General features: G+C 39.9%; 1 protein-coding gene across 1 annotated transcript in view; it reads right to left on the reverse strand.

Moving 5' to 3' along the window:
* Positions 1-184: 184 nt before the first annotated feature.
* The window catches only part of myom3 (myomesin 3), a 61,058-nt gene continuing 43,897 nt past the window's right edge, over positions 185-17,345 (reverse strand). The window contains exons 20-37 of the mRNA XM_040117973.1: positions 16,912-17,093; positions 16,487-16,601; positions 15,534-15,690; positions 14,715-14,821; positions 13,990-14,034; positions 13,541-13,677; positions 9,989-10,133; positions 8,752-8,811; positions 7,957-8,024; positions 6,629-6,739; positions 6,183-6,270; positions 5,885-5,923; positions 5,535-5,640; positions 2,104-2,267; positions 1,922-1,958; positions 1,676-1,698; positions 1,526-1,581; positions 185-1,308 (exon numbers count right to left, since the gene is read on the reverse strand). Coding sequence (XP_039973907.1) covers positions 1,036-1,308; positions 1,526-1,581; positions 1,676-1,698; positions 1,922-1,958; positions 2,104-2,267; positions 5,535-5,640; positions 5,885-5,923; positions 6,183-6,270; positions 6,629-6,739; positions 7,957-8,024; positions 8,752-8,811; positions 9,989-10,133; positions 13,541-13,677; positions 13,990-14,034; positions 14,715-14,821; positions 15,534-15,690; positions 16,487-16,601; positions 16,912-17,093 — 1,913 coding nt within the window. The 3' untranslated portion in view covers positions 185-1,035. The remainder of the gene's footprint in view (positions 1,309-1,525; positions 1,582-1,675; positions 1,699-1,921; positions 1,959-2,103; positions 2,268-5,534; positions 5,641-5,884; positions 5,924-6,182; positions 6,271-6,628; positions 6,740-7,956; positions 8,025-8,751; positions 8,812-9,988; positions 10,134-13,540; positions 13,678-13,989; positions 14,035-14,714; positions 14,822-15,533; positions 15,691-16,486; positions 16,602-16,911; positions 17,094-17,345) is intronic.

Here is a 17,345-nt window from a genome sequence, read left to right on the forward strand (position 1 = left end):
GGCCACATGTACTACAATATTTGATCATAAACTGGAATTACAGTTTACTGAATAAGAAAATGAAGATTAAACTGTATTTGTAAAAATAATACACCAATGAAAATGTATTACTGAATTTGCTTTATTCACTACACACACACACGCACGCACGCACGCACGCAACATCTGATTCACCAAAAGCTCAGTCCAGTAGCTGAGGCGTTTGCAGTTTTTGTGTTTAACAGTCGCTTTGTGAGCACTTACAGTGAGGCGGTCAACGATTGCTGAACAATGGCCACTGTGGCCACAAGGGCACATACTGTATATGTTGCGTAGCAGTAGCACAAGTAAAGAAAAGTCAAAGTCTGCTTAGCTTGTAACTATCTAACTCAATTGTTTATTAATTTGCTTATGTTAGCTGACCTTGGCTAACGTTAGCTACCATAAGCAACTAGTCACCGGTCACTTACTTAGCTACTTTTAGCTAACATCAGGTAATTCTTTGTGGTAGCTAATGTTAGCTTATTTAGGCTAACGTTCACTAACATTCAGTATACCGTCCAGATACAGTCCCATTAGCAACATACCAGAAGATGTACGTCTGTAGCAGCAAATCCTGTGAGTGCATTCAACTGAGCAACGGTGCGTTTCACTGCTTAAGAATTCAGCTTTTAACTTGTAATAAGGAAATTGTGTTACTTCTTTTTTGAAAAGCTACACAGCCTTGGTAAATAAAGAAACATCCATGAAGTCAGCTCAGTGAGTTTGACAAACAGGACTTTTGCAATTCTTTATCTCCATCACAGGTGAAGCCTGAATATGACATTTTTAAGGCATACATTGTCTAGTATTTCCAGACAGTTTGGAGACTACAGCAGTTTGCATTTTTGATTCATCCTCATGCTCAGTATAATTCCCTCACATCCCCCTAATACATGAACAAGCCACCATCATTCCATCATTTCACCATCTATCCATCTATCTATATGCATGTTAAAATCTCAATCAGAAGCATGAAATCCCTACAGAAATGAATTTCTGGCTCAATTTGCAGTCTTAAAAACCCATCTCCACAGCATTTGCTGGAGGCTTCTCCCCATGCTTGTACACGCTCAAAGTCACATCAACCGTCTCAGAGCCGTACTGGTTGCGCACAAAGATGCTGTATTTTCCAGAATCTTCCATTTTGACATTGTTGACAGTGATGGTGCTGCACTTAGGCTCTTTAGTGATGGTAAATTGGTTCTGGTCTACAATCTCCCTGTCGTTATGAAGCCAGAAGATCTCTGGGGCTGGTTCACCTTCGATGAAGCATGTCAGACACAGAGACTGAGGAGAGGACAAATAGGAGGAAACAAAATATGAAACGACAGACAACAGAAATGATCAAATCTGCAGAAGTGAAACTGGTACAACCACAGTATGACTCCTGCACACCGGCTCACACAAAAGGTTGACAAGAATATCACAACATAGTGTAAGTTTTTATGAATGTGTCTCCAAGTAGTACTGTGGTGTCTGCTGTGCTTTCTTGACAATGGCATACCTTGCCTTCCATGATGGCTACCACATCAGGAAGACCTTTTGTCACTTTAGCCCGATCTGAAACAAAATAAGCAACAACATCCACTGTAAAGCCTTTTCATCTTTATTGTGGACAGAAATATCTAAGGATTAACATATAACTGTGACTCACTTTTCTCAGCAATGGCCACTTGCCTAAGGGATGGAAACAAAAGGTCAAATCAATGTGACATTGCACAGTGTCAGGCGACAATAATCTATGCTAGGATGTTTTTCAGTGAATAGTTTTCAAACAATACAACCTCTTTGTAGGTCTTTTTGAAAATAGTCTGTTACCTCTGACTCCTCAGTGTTTTCTGTTAGTGTCACAGCAAACCATGCTAGGTGCATCATCTACTGCATATGGTGCAGCACTTACTTCAACCTCTGGTACTCCAACAAGGCATCAGCAAAGGCTGTTGAAAGTGATAATAATAATCAAGACAAAGACTGACCAATTAAAATGTAATCACTTTTGGTATGAAATCTATTCATAATCTGAAATTGTGCAATAGATCCATTTAAATCAAACTTGTAAACCACAATGTTATTTCCACTCACCTTGTCCAGACAGGTCAAGATACCGTGTGTGTGTCTCTTTGCTGTCAAACATCTCCAAGTGGTATTTGCCTTTATCATTCTCTGTTGGGTTAAAGATTTCAATCCAGACCTTCTGCATGCTGCTGCCAGTCTTTGTCCTGGCTTCCTGGTCAATCCTCTTCTCCCTACAGGGTAAGTAGCACGGATACAGTGCATTCAGAAAGTATTCAGAACTCAGAACTTCAGAATTTTATGTTGTAGCCTTATGCTAAAATCATATAAAATTATTTTTTCCCCTCATCAATCTACTCTCAATACCCCATAAAAAAGAATTTTAGACATTTTAGCAAATTTATTAAAAAGGAAAAAAATCACATTGACATAATTATCCTTTACTATGACACTAGAAATTAGCTTAAGTACCTCCCATATCTCTTGATCATCTACAGCTTGAGCGGAGTCCACGTTTGGTGAATTCAATTGATCGGACATGATTTGGAAAGGCACACATCTGTCTACATAAGGTCTCTCAGCTGACAATGCATATCAGAGCAACAACCAAGCCATGAGGTCAAAGAAACTGTGTGCAGAGCTCGGAGACATTGTGTGAGATTGTGTTGAGATCTGGGGAAGGCACAGTGGCATTTAATTCTTAAATGGAAGACGTTTGGAACAACCATGAATCTTCTTAGAGCTGGCAACCCGGCCAAACTGAGCAATCTGGGGGAGAAGGGCCTTGGTAAGAGAGGTGTACAAGAACCCAATGGTCACTCTGGCTGAGCTCCAGAGATCCTGTGTGGAGATTGGAGATCCTTCCACAAGGACACCCATCACTGCAACACGATTTGGGCTTTAAGGCAGAGTGGCCAGACGGAAGCCTCTCCTCAGTTAAAGATGCATGAAAGCCGCTTTGAGTTTGCAAAAAAACCCCAAAAACCTAAAAGACTCTCAGACTGTGAGAAACAAGATTCTCTGGCCTGATGAAACCAAGATTGAACTATTTGGCCTCAATTCTAAGCGCCACGTATGGAGGACACTAGGCACCGCTCATCACCTGCCCAATACCATCCCAATGGTGAATCACGGTGGTGGCAGCATCATGTTTTTCAGATGCAGGGGCAGGGAGACTGGTCAGGGTTGAGGGGAAGCTGTACGGAGCAAAACACGGGGATATCTTTAATTGAAAACTTGGTCCAGAGCACTCAGGACCTCACACTGGGCCGAAGGTTCACTTTCCAACAGGACACTGACCCTAAGCACACAGCCAGGACAACGCAGGAGTGGCTTAGGGACAACTCTGTGAATGTCCTTGAGTTGCCCAGCCAGAGCCTTGACTTGAACCTGATTGAACATCTCAGGAGAGACCTGAAAATGGCTGTTCACTGACAGTCTCCATCCAACCTGACAGAGCTTGAGAGGATCTATAGAGAGGAATGGCAAGAAATCCCCAAATCCAGGTGTGCTAAGCTTGTCATGTCATACCCAAGAAGAATCAAGGCTGTAATCGCTGCCAAAGGGGCTTCAACTAAGTACTGTGTAAAGGATCTGAATACATGTGTTAATATGATATTTCAGTTTCTTCCTTTATAATAAATTTGCAAACACTTCTAAAATTCTGTTTTTTCTTTGTCATTACGTGGTATTGAGAAGTAGACTGATAAGGGGAAAAAATGAATTTAAAAAAATGTAGCATATCAAAATGTGAAAAAAGTGAAGGGGTCTGAATACTTTCTGAATGCACTGCATACTGTTTTATACTGCTGTGTATGCTTTAGTCAGATACAGTTACCCTCGCCCTATTAGTATGTATCAGATCCTCTCCAAATCGAGTATTCTCCTTGTTTTTGCGCTTGACAACAGTACTGGCCTTCGTCCTAGAGATGGTCCACCGGGCACCAGAGTTAGGCTGCCCACTGCTCCCAGTAGTTAAATGCAAGGTCATGTTTACAAAATGCAGCTGATATTCTTCCTTCTCATCACAGCTCCAATCTTTTTTTTAGTCAGAGGAGAGTGATCAAGGATTGAGGATTAAAAAGGGACATGTTTTTACAGTTACAGTTCAGACTTGAATCATATTAAACCATTTTATCCTGGACTAAAAATTTTGCCAGTCTGCATTACACTAATCAGTTTATTTTCAGTTGTCTGCTCTTTTGCAGTGGCCATTCTTAAAGGCCCCAGCAGGTGGTGCTAGTAGCCTTACTAAAGAAATCAGCTACACCCTTAAACATGTCATAATCATGTTTTACTACATACACAGTAGTTCCTTTAAATAATTTTAACGGCATTGAAGCTAATATCATAGAGTATTTCAATATTATGAAATACACAGGCACGTTTCAGTGTTTTAAAAAGACAGACCAACTAACAAATACTTATCAGTCCATCAACAATTAGTCCAGTGCAACAGCTTTCACGTTTCTTCTCTCCTTCTCTGCTATTCTCTGTTGGATTCTACCGTTTACCTTACATTTTCCCTAATTTTCCGTTTAGATAGCTTTAAGGTTGGAAAAAAACGGTCAGTATCACATATAAACATATTCTCTAGCTGCTTGTTCCAGCTTTTCACTAAAGCTTTATTATCTTTACACTGTGGAAAACAAATTTTTGCTGTAAAGATGTTATGTACATCACGTAAGACATATTTGATGTGTCTGGAATCTTTAGGTTTGAACAACGTTTGGCTGCAGGCCGTGATTAGCAGTGTTCTGTTAAAGTAATTATTATTCACAAGTAGGATGAATGAGGTGTTTCAGTGACCAGATGTGCCCCCCACCTGCCACATGAGAACATTTGCATGGAGACATCAAGATCCAGTTGTGCTGTCACATTTTAGAAACTGATCTTTTTAAGTTGTTACTGGCTGAACTTTAATTAGGAGTCACAGACTTTGCCACCAAGAAGAGAGATGTCACAGTAGATTAATATATTATTATTATTATCTGTGCCATTTTCATGTATCTCTATCTAGCTTTCTCTTACCTCCATTGGGTTTTGTGTGTGTGAGCGTGCGGCAGGCATGTCAGTATGCATGGTTACCTTTTATGCTCAATGCTTTGCATATGCACGCTAGCTGCAGCTGTGGTTGTGTTGGTTACCTACGGTCCCTTACCAGCCTGCTGTGAGACAGCTGTCATGCTGGCGACAGTCATAGCGTTCTAGAGTAATGTGCGCATCTTTCGGTCCTTTGACGTGGTTTTTTCCGGTGTGCCACTCCTGTGGCTTCCAGTAAACAGTGTGACCACACTGTATTGAAATCAAAATAAACTTCAAGCTACTTTTCACCTGCCTTCCTGTGCGGGCGTTTTTGTGCATGATGATTTTCAACATTTTTATTCATGACCTGACTTGAACTCTGTAAGGGAACTAAAATTAAGTTTTGAATGCTTCGTTCTCGGCAGCTGCCGCACATAGGATGCTAGGTCAGAGAGGTGCTCTGCATGTGGACTCACTTGAAGTGCCAGCTGGTCTTCAGGTAGCTTATGTAGTATCGGAGTGAGCAGTAGAGCTTGAAACCTTCAGCGGTGCTCTGAATGCTCAGTGGGCCGGCTGACAATGCTGCGGAGACGGAAAGAGAGAAGGTATACATTGCAGTTTTCTCTGGCAATTTAAAACACAGTTTTTTGAACTGGGGAGCTCAACACATCAATATTCTCTCAAACAACACGCACCAAAATTAATTAACATGGCCCTCAGTTGTATCATCCTCATCAACAGCACTCTTGGTGTAAAAAAACAAGCCATTGGCACATTTCACAAAGGTTGTTCTCTAAAATAGAGCTTCCAACTGTGAATAACTCACCACACTGTGTACTCAGCTGCTGGAGAAGCTTGTCATACTCTGTAAATAAAAAGAACAATTAAGCATTCATACGGTGTTTTATATAGCTATTGGAACTCAATAAATATTAAACGCAAGATTAGAGGTGGGAAGCTGAATGCCGAGAACACATAATGAGATAAGCAGGGAAAAATAAAACACATTAATCACCTCATTTCTATTACTGACGGAAAATTCGTGTTAACTGAAATGCACACAGGAACAAATTGGGATTATTGTTTGTGGATACTTGTTCACTGTTGACTAAGTCATGTCTCACCATTATCCAGTAACTCTAAGGTGCTGACATCCTCTCCTCTCCTATCCGACACCACGGCTCTGTATGAGCCTGCCTCTTTCTTTGTAACCTGAGGGAAAAAAAAAAAAACCATCCACCCTATTAAAGCTAATCATATTCATAACCTCTCAAATGAAATATGGATATCTCCGGAGAACACCCAAATACTTAAATTCACCTTTTATTTTCAGGTCGGCCTTAAAATACACGTCAAGGTTACCCTGGGACTGTCTCCAAATAACACAGAGTAAGACATGTCCAGACTTAATCCTATAAACATCAACTGCCTGTCAGTCTGTTTATCTTGTTTTTCTCTCACTACACCGGCTACCGTTTATGAATGCTGATTCCCATTTGTCGGAGCTCTTAATCCCCCTCCCCACATCTAGCAGCCTGAAAGCAGATCAGGGCAGAATCGTTTTGGATACCTGTGGGATGGTGAGTGTGCTGACCCCTGATGACTGGTCATACACAACCTGGGTCACCTCCACGCCTTCTTTAAACCACCTGAGAGACGTGTCCTTGTCCGTGTTTGTCACCTGTGAAAGGAGAGATGTACCATATCTGTGAAAAAAAAAAAAAAAAAGGTACAGCCACAGTATAACACCCTGCAGAAACTGTGTGCCTCTCTCGTCTAATGATGTTTTGGGGTATTTCAGAAGCTGGATATGTTAATTTCAGTAACACGGTTTCTGCAGAACTCACTAAGTTAAATTTACGACTTCTTAAGATCACATAGAATTCAATTATATACCTATTTTTAACAAAAATATAAGGAATATGATGGAAAACCAGTAGAGGCAATATGATCTAGAATTAATTATTATTATATCACATTTCTTTCAGTACTGCCCTGCAGTATACAGTAAAATGGTAATTCTTAATAATATAATTAACTGAAATAAGGCAACCTGGACCCAGATAAGCAGCACATAATTAATTCATTTAAATGCATTTTTAGTTTTCGCTAAAAGCGACTGCTGATAATGAGTAGATGAGTTTTCTAGCTACTGTAGCAGCAGAAGTGACGGTGTTCTCTACAGCTCTGATGAAGTTGATGGCAACTCTGTAAAAAAGGATTAAACGGGCCTCCTGTGCTCACAATCCACCGTCACAACAGTCCAACTTTTTGTTTATAGGTTTATAACGTCTCCTGACAGAACGCAATTGGATATAAAAAACATTTTATAACTGACATTACTGCCAACAAGTTTAAGAGTTTTTAATACCTTCTCATTCCTTTTTAGAGGAAACTAAATTCCATGCTTTTTAAGACTTTTGAAGACCCCAGAAACCTTGATTCAGTTAATGTTTTGGATTGGTGTTAGTTATTTTTAAGGATTGACACAACTCCTCTTGGCCTGTGGTTGTACTGAGGTTGTTTTTAGGCTTTTACATGATTGTATGATTGAAATGATAGTCGCATTTTTGTTTAATTTAGATTTTTTGGCATATTTTTTGTTATCTGTGTCATCTTGTTTGTCCGTAAATCATCGCTTCTGCTGCCTATCTTGGACAGGACACTTTTTCAAAAAGATATCTTTATATCTATCTGAGGCTTTCCTGGTGAAATAAAGGTTAAATGAATCAAAGCATAAAGATTAGCATTGTTATTGCTTTTAGCAAACTTCTACCACTAAAACAAATGATTTGGTTAGTAATAGTAAAAATATAACATTTCTTGGGCTCCGATTGTGATGTTAGGTTAGTTCTGTTATTGCCCTTGGAAAATCTATTCTTTAAAATGTAAAAGTACCTTGCACTTAATAACGAGTTCACAATCCTCATTTATACTCCACGACAAGAACTCCTGGAAATAGGGTCCTTAGGAAACAGAACAAATTACTATGCATCTCTACTGAACAGAATCAGTGACCATCAGACTGGCATTTATCCAGAGCAAGCAACAACACTTTAATGAACAATAATATCTCAATTTATGGAAATTATGGAAAGTTAAGGCTGTGTGATAAACCACAGAGGTGACAGTAACAGTGACAGAATTAAAACCAATTGGTCTATTTAAAATGTGCAGTGGTTGTAAACATGTGTCATGTGCCAATTGGTTAAATCTCTCTTCTGCATCATATTATTCTGAAAATGATAGAAAAAATGCGCTATGTGGACTTTGAGTGCACATGGTGCGAGATAGTCTATTTGAACAAGGACACTGGCCTCTGCACACAAATGAGTTGTATAGCTTCTCCTTATCGCATAGAGTTCAGTAGCACAGGAAGCTTCCTTTCTTTCTTTCTTTATGACCCTTTAGTTTCCAGAGATATGGACAGAAATCATTAAAAGGCTTCTGCAACTATCCAATGTAATATTCACCTAGGAATTAGATGAGAGAGAGTCGTGGTTATGTATTCCTAGGAAAAGTGGTATCACTCACTCACTCACGGGTGCTGCATCAGCAATAGGCTTAACACTCAAAGATGATGTACTACAATGAGTGTGACTTTGATTCGAACCCAGTAGAGCGGTGCTGGGTCAAGCAGCAGAGGCTCTAATTGTATTTACTATATGTTTCTGATGTTTGAAGATTTCTCACCGGACTTTCTCTGATGGTCACGCCGCTTTGCATCTGCCAACGCCAGCGTCTGACGGAACTCTGACAGAGACACAAAGTATTGCAGCAGATATTCTAAATATCAGACTGAGTGTAAAAGTAGACCCCAGCGCACTTCACAACGGTAGAATCACAAAGGTCATATGGCAAGAAGTGACCATATCCTCTTGATCCAAAAGATTCTTATTTCCTAAAAAATGTCGAGCACCAAAAATATGCATGAACACGGCAAAACCTACTCTATTCTTTCAAGTTATTGTAATATGATAGTAATCTTTATTTATAGAGCCCTTTTTAACAGTCAGGTCACAAACTGCTTAACACAAGGCAGCAAATTACTTTTTTCAAATATAAAATCTAATCAAATGGGGAACTTCTGGGTAACAAAAGACATGGACTACAGTAAAGTAAATAAAACCAATTCCAGTGAAATAAAATCAGGATAAGCTCTTCAAGTATTATTAAAGAATGCTCCAGATGAGATTTTAAGATGACACTTTGACCTGGGTTTTATTTCCCTACGGAACCAAAAGTTATTGTGGTGCAAATCAGATCCTGTAATTGCTGTAGAAAGATGATAGTATGATGATGATGATGATGATGATGATGATGATGATGATGATGATGATGCAATTAAGTAGAGAAATAGTGGCACCATGAAAGGCCGACTTTAAGATCCTGAAAAACTGTTACATTACAAACTCTACCGCTATTGTGACCTAATGCTGCACAAGAAAGTAGAAACAAAAACTCCAAGCGATAGTGCACATTTCTGAGCTGTCTTCCTATCACAAATGTCATTCCTCTCCATAACTGTTAACCACTGATTTATAGTTTGAATGATCTGTGCCTGTGTTTCGGCTCGTCATTTTTACCAAATTTTTACCAACCAACTCTGCCAGGAATAAAAATGTGGTGGGCAAGTACCGGATTTTTGATTTATTTGCCTAATGTTATCACATTTATATAGACTGACAATAAAATATACAGTATTAGTTAGTTCTTATATGCAGAATGGCTGCTAGTGTTGCTAAACCCCCCAAATGCCCAGAAAAAAAGAAACAAACCAAAACTCAATGTCCTCAAAAAAAAAACTGAGCTTGGATGATATTAAATTTACATTGTTATCTGTTCTGTTTGTTCTTCTTTTGTGCTTGTTGTTCTTTATGGTATGTAACAAAAGCCAATATGACAACTGGCAGGTGAGTGAGTGACTTACTTTGATCCACAAAGACCAAAGTGAACTGGTTCTTGGCGCGCCCATCTCTCAGCTGAGCCGTGTACGAGCCCTCGTCCTCCTGAGAGAGCTGCTCGAACAGTATCTCCACCAGACCTTTGGCCTTGTCGAAGTTGATCGTGCGGTGCTGCAGAAGAGCAAACAAGCATTGCCACACGTACAGTACACGTCAGCTCATATAGCAGACAGATGAAACGCAGATGGCAGGTTGAAGCGCCGTTTGCTGTAATGTATACATTTTTTGTCATAGAGAGAGAATACAGTGTGAACCGGTGCATGAGAAGTGTCTGAAAAGACATGCACGCTGTAGATGGAATATTCCTCTTTATCTAACACACACACACACACACACACACACACACACACACACACACACACACACACACACACACACACACACACACACACACACACAAACAAACAAACACACAAAGAAACACAAATACACAGCTCGTTTTCATGGCTTTTATGTTCATCAAGATAAGTGTATGCCCTGCATGTTGATAGGCCTCATTGGTGGATGTGGTTTGTGATTTATGGCAGGCCTAAGGGTCTTAATCAGCAGAATGGGCTTTGAATTTGCAAACCTCAGCTGTGATCATTTAGAAATAACGTGTAATCAGTGCCGTTCAGATGGAACTCTGATATTAGGAAATAATGGAATAAATGAAAATGAAACACAAGCGATGAATGGGAGCTGCTGAATATACAGCAGTCGCCCGCCCCACACGAACACGAGCAAACACGAGACACACAGAATGCAGCCGACAGAGTTGTGAAACCACAATAAATACACGGTGGTGTATTTGTTTTTCTCTCTGTATGGTTGAATAACCTTGACGACAGTGCTGATTATTTTTAGCCCTGTGTCATCAGATATATCAGTGCTGAGGAGGTCTGTTCACATTCAGTTTATGTTCTCCGATGATTATTCCGTTTCTTTATTTTAGGTCATCTGAGTTCAAATTACACTTTACAATGGCAGGTGAAATCTGTTTTCCACATTCCTTCTTGCTAGAGCATTACATTATTTTGTCAGTAATGATGGTGAGAACCTTTTTTTGTTTAGAATAGCTATGGCTTTCACTGAGCTGTTTTATGAAAGTAAATGAATTTGGAGGTAATTTCTGACGTTTGAACATCACATTAAATGTCGTAATATAAATTTCTGCATGACTTGTTCAACGGATGCCACAGGAAATGCACTAAAAGAAGGCATGTATGTTGGTCTCTAATATGTCTTAATGTATTTTACCTACCATGCCTTACACATCTATAGTTTTTAATTCCAAAGAGCCACGTCACCAGATACTAGAGACTCACTATTAGCTAGTGACATACTGTTGATTTACCACTACCACTGAATAATGTTGGTTTGAAGAAGGTTGTCCAAATTGTCTATTTATTTCTCCTCTGCCAATCCTTGGCATCCCACCAGAACTGACATATTTACCAGATGTGGGCTCCTTCTTCACCTCCAGCTCAGTTGATCCTCCAGTCTCCCAGACTTTGTGAAATTAGCTTGGCTCCCAGACCTTTCTGTTGCCTAACACACCTGCTCTTCATCTTTGCTGGCAGCCTATATTTCCTGCCCTCTAGGAGGTCTATTAAAAGACTAATTGCTGTTTTCGATTCATAGTAACTTGTCATAAAGGCAGCTGCATGCAGCTACACGCTAATGTTATTATAAGCCCTACAGAGTTTCATGACACCTGTAATTTTCCTACTTTTTTGAGCACAATCAATTTGTTGTCACTAACTTGAAATGTAAATTTATTTCCATGTTACGAAGTTATGAATCACAGTCAATTTTGTAGTGAGCATTCAGAAAATCTTACAGGGAAACCAACACGTCTTGACTAAACCAATGGTTTCCTTATGGATAATCGTAGCTTTAAATTGTGACCAAATTATTGTAATAATATTTAGTCTCTCGCAAACTCTATAGCAGTGGTTTCCAACCTAAGGGACAGGGCCTGCAGGGGGTCTCGAGAAAAATCTGAGGGGCCACAAAATGATTAAAGGAATAAAAAATATTCTGTTTAGAAAATTGTTCATTTTTTCTAAAATTTCTTTTTCTTATGTTTTTGCCTTTTTTCCTGTGAAATACTGGATACTTTCACCTCCTCGGGCCTGTCAAAATACCTAAGATAAATGAAATACCAGACAGACTCACCTTCATCGCCCACGAAAAATTTCAAATGGGACAAATTCAGGAAACATCACTGCTCATAACTCATGACCACGGCCACGACCACTGTTATAACTTGCAAAGGACGGGGGACAGTGCTTCATTTTAATGGGTGAAAGATAAAAAGATTGCAAATCTTCGGTAACTCATTTCTGCAGAAATTTTTCATGCACTAATCTGGTTGATCAGGACTTGCCCCACAAAATCCAGCAAAAGATGGATTACCGATCAGCCTAATGGAGCAACTGCTCATGTGCCCCAAAAGCCTCAGGTTTACTCCATATCATTTGCTCTACATAATTAATGATTAATTGCTAATTTGTTTGAAATTTGTACCACTAAAGTAGAAAATCCAATGTGTTAGTTCCTCAATCCTTCATCTCGTGGCCCAGGTCTTGGAGAAGGACCTTGTGTGACATTCTATCTTAAGACCTTTATTGTTTTAGTTTATATTTGTTTCTCATTTATTGTAAAGTTGTGCTCTATCAAATCGCCTCGGTTTTTTTCCCCTGTGTGTCAAGTCATTAACACACAGAGAAGTTAGCATTATTCCATCAGAGGAGAGCTGTAAGGCTGAGAACAACAATTATTTTCATAATCAAAAAAACTGACAATTATGTTTTTTAATAATTGATGAATTATTCAGTGTCTTAAATGTCAGAAAATGATGAAAATGTTCATCATTATTTCCTGAAGCCCATGTTAAGATATTTCAATTTCTTACTTTGTCTGACCAGCTGTCAAAAATACATATAGTTTGCTGAGTTTACTATCATAGAAAACTAGTGAAAACAGCAACTATTCGCATTTGAGAAGCAGGAACAAGTGATTTTATTTGACATTTTTCCTTTAAAAAAAAGACAAATGATTAATCATTTATCCAACTTGACAAATGATTTCCTGCCAATCAACTAAACGATTAATGAACTAATAATTTCTGCTCTAGAGTACTGGTTGGTTTCCAGGGAAATAATGAAACTTCCATGGGGGGGGGGTCAGTAGCGGGCCAACAACAAATCTTTGCCCCAGGATCCCTTAGGAGGTTAATCCCGGCACGATTATAGGCGAAATTAATTGCTGTTCAGAGGTGCGGCGAGGCCAAGAGGCTCTGGCTGGTGTTCATAGAACTAGGGTAACGATAAGTGCCCTTTGTATGACATTATATATAAACTGTAGAAAAAATAACACACTCCTCTTGGTGTATCCTCTGATCCAAAAATACTTCACAGTATGAAGTGTTTTACCAAGATTAGGAATCCAATCCTCTAACCCTGAAGGGGTCTGTGACACGCTCAACTGTCTGAGCAGCTGTACCTCAGGATAGCCAGTGTAGTGGTTCTTACCGGAGTGCTGGAGATTTCCCTGTCATTGAAGATGAGACGGAGCTCAGCAGCGTTACTCAGACCCTCAGTCTGAAGCCAAAGGCGTACGCCACCTTTCTCGGAAACGTCCACCTGCCAGCCCGACTTCAGAGCTATCACTGCCAAAGAGAAAAAATGAACAGAGAGTATTATAGGCTAAGCTGAATTAGTTAATGGTCATTTAATGAATGAAGAATACTTAATGTGTGTTTAAATTACTGATTGGCCACAGTCTCGCTTGGTCTCTACACCATATACAAATCCTGCTGTTCTGGTACAATGTGTGTCAAAGCGTATTGTATTTTCAAATCAGTACTGGATATCAATGCCCTAACGCCGTTTCGCAGATGTTTACCAAATCTCCTGATGAAAATTACTCTGACACCAGCTGATAAGACTGAAGAACAGAACGGCATCTTTGTGATACATACGTGGATTCCTGACTTGCCAGCTGAGTTCTTTGAGCCGTTCCAGGTCTGCAAAAAAAAAGGAAAGTTAAACAGTAGCTGAAGGTTAATTACACTTTGAACAGAACTCATATTTTGTAATACCCAAAATACTGTCAAAGTACCAGCAAGTACAACAATGACTTGCACAGCTCTATATTTAAAGCTGCTAAGCTGGAAAGTATATTGAGAACACATGCGTAGTTGGACGAGTGACCTTGTTGAAGTGGTTGGGAGGGGCATAATTATTTGCTTGAGAGAAAAGCTCGATAACCCTTAAAATTAAAAGTCCTGCTATTCCTGCTGCCATCAGCTCATTTAATAACATAAGAGACAACTGAGCTGAACTGTGAACTTTTTTCATTCTGCCTAAGGTGAAATACAGTTAGGTCCATACGTATTTGGACAGTGACACAATTTTCGTAATTTTGCCTCTGTTGCACCACAACAATGGATTTGAAACAAAGCCATCAAGATGTGATTGAAGTGTAGACTTATAACTTTGCTTCAAGGGGTTTAACAGAAAAATTGCTTCAACCGTTTAGGAATTACAGTCATTTTATATTTACTCTCTCATTTTCAGAGGCTCAAAGTTAATTGGACAATGGGACAAATATGAATTGGACAAGACAGTTCAGTAACATGAAACTTCTACTTCTCCTTTATTCACTACTCTCAATCATTTCAGCAACTAACAGGCTTCACTTTACCTTCAGCGGTGAAGTCGTAGCTGGATGACAGGTTGGAGTTGTCGCTCATCTCTACCGCGTAGAGACCCAGATCCTCCTCCGAAGGGTTGGTGAAGGTGAGGACTGACCTGATGGACGGATTTAAAAAACAGGCAAATGTGTCTACACAGCATCTTCAGCCACGTGTTTATCCGTCTGAAACTACATTAAAGGGCTGCTATGGGTGATGCTTTGTGCTGTCGGCCAACTGATCGCACAGTGCTCCCTGTCCCGATAGCTTTGACCTGATGCCTTCCAGTCGACTGACGTTAAAAAGAAACCGATTTTTGTTTTACATGCTATGAATGAGGGGAACGGAGTGAATGTGAGAGCTGGCAGGCAAGCTTCCCTCAAGCTTAGAAATTGGATAATCCAAAGAGGCTGGCATTCAGTTGAGAGTCCCAGTGAGAAATACTCCCAAAATGTCAATTTACCCCATCTTATGTTAAAATAGCCTCTCTTTAAATCTTATTCTTTAAAAGTGTAACAGGCTAATTTGTCTCATCATACTGTGCCCATCCACAGTCTTGGTCAGTTTGAGACTGTGCAGGGTAAACAGCATTTCTTGGGTCACCGCTGAAAAAACAAGAGACGGCACTCAAAAGTGTGAAAAGCACACTGATGCTGAGGGATTGACAGGCAGAGAGCCTCACTGAGAGGGAGGGCTTTATCGCCTCTACCGAATCTCGAACCAGACATATCTCGAGCATTTTCCTCGCAACTTGAACGAGCCCTTCATGTTGATAAACACTGTCACAGATTTCTTGGCATCCACCTAAATCCCAGGAAAAAGAAACCTACTTGTTCTTCTTGGTTTCTGTTCGGGCTCTCCCGGCGTCGATGGCCTCTGTGTAGTTTTTGCTCCAGAGGAATTTGCTCTCATCATTCATCTCATCAGCCTCGTAGCCCAAAAATATGAAGCCATCGTTATCCACACCGATCTCAATGTTTTTAGTGCCTGAGGGAGACGAAATGGGTCAGTATGGCAGTACGGTTCATGAGTTTCCATCGGGTAATATAATTATAGCAATATAATACAGATGAAGAAAACTCAGTGTATAAAAAATGTATTAACCCCCTAAACATTGTCCATGTAAAATGAATTTTTACTTATATTTTTTTCCACTGATGCTGAATATACTCTCATTTTTATTTGGTAATTCATTTTCTTATTTTAGCCATTTGCTCCATCTAATTGCACACCCTGCATATGCTGGAAAGCCACATAATCACATTCATATATTCTGAAATACCTTTTAATAAAAAGTAAACCAATAATGCATCAGTTGGTTGATTACATTTTGGTTAAAATGTAAAACTCTGCATGTAAATGTCTTCGCATTATCCTATTATTCACCACGGCACTGATCTCTGTGTCCAGTTGGACATGAAAAAGGGCATTTAAAGGAACAGTTTGAGATTTTGGGGAAATTTGCTAATGTGCTTTCTCGGTGAGAGTTAGATGAGAAGATCGACACCACTCTCGTGTCATATGAAGCTGGAGGCAGAAGCCTTTGGACAGAGCCAGGGCTAGCCCTTTCCCCCTGTTGCCAGTCTTTATGCTAAACCAAGCGAAACCATCCCCTGCTTCATATTTAACAGACAAACATGAGAGTGGTATCAATCTTTTCATCTAGACCGCAAATGCTTTTCCCATTATTATATATATTTTATCTCAGGTCCAGCACCTCCAACAAGCCTTGGGGGTGATTCTTTATTACAGTATTTGTATTTCTGGAACCGTGACAGCTGACCTGGTTTAGTGTCAGCTGTGACTGGCTCAGAGGGCAGGGACGAACAGCCCACTCCAGCCTCATTGACAGCCGATACACGGAGACGGTAGGTCTGATCTGCCTGAAGACCTGACACCTGGATGTCATAGGAAACACGCCAAATACTTTGTGGTCATTGTAAAAATTCATTATGATTATTTAAACCTTTACACCCACACAAATATCAAGGAAGGAATTACTGGGACGCTTCAAGCGTCTGCAAAGTGGGTTTTTATAGAATAATAATTTACTGGCACTTACACTTATTGAATACTTAATAAAACACAGAAATTGTTTGTTCTGTTAAATCAAGTTATGGACAAATCCTAGTTAAAAATCAGGGAAAAAAAATGTATCTCTGTTATCTTAAACTCAAGCCTTGTAAACATTTTTACAGCTCCACTCACCTTGTAATGTGTGTCGGAGATCGGCTTGTCATTTAAGGCCGTCCAGTTGTCTGATTGGTCGCCCTGACTGATTTCCAGCAAATACCCAGTGACAGGGCTTCGCCCTTCATACAACGGAGCTGCCCACAGCAGCACCAGGGAGTTGCTTCTCACCTCCCTGAACTCCAGGTCGTAGGGACAACCTGAGGGAGAAGAGCAAAGGTCATGGCCATACCTATCCTGGTCAATGTCTTTGTGCTGGGGACCTATGAGTGTGGAGGAGCAGTGTGTGTGTGTGTTTTTTTTTGGTACAAGAAAAATAAAAACAAAGAAAAAATATTGTTCGTCAGTGATCATAACCAAACCAACCAAACGGGACTTTTTTTTGTCACAATGGGAAGTCATAGAATACAAACCAGAAATAACAGTATAGTCATAAAGGAGTACAGTGACTT

Source organism: Xiphias gladius, chromosome 22 (assembly GCF_016859285.1).
Source record: "Xiphias gladius isolate SHS-SW01 ecotype Sanya breed wild chromosome 22, ASM1685928v1, whole genome shotgun sequence".
NCBI classification, from domain to species: Eukaryota; Metazoa; Chordata; class Actinopteri; order Istiophoriformes; family Xiphiidae; genus Xiphias; species Xiphias gladius.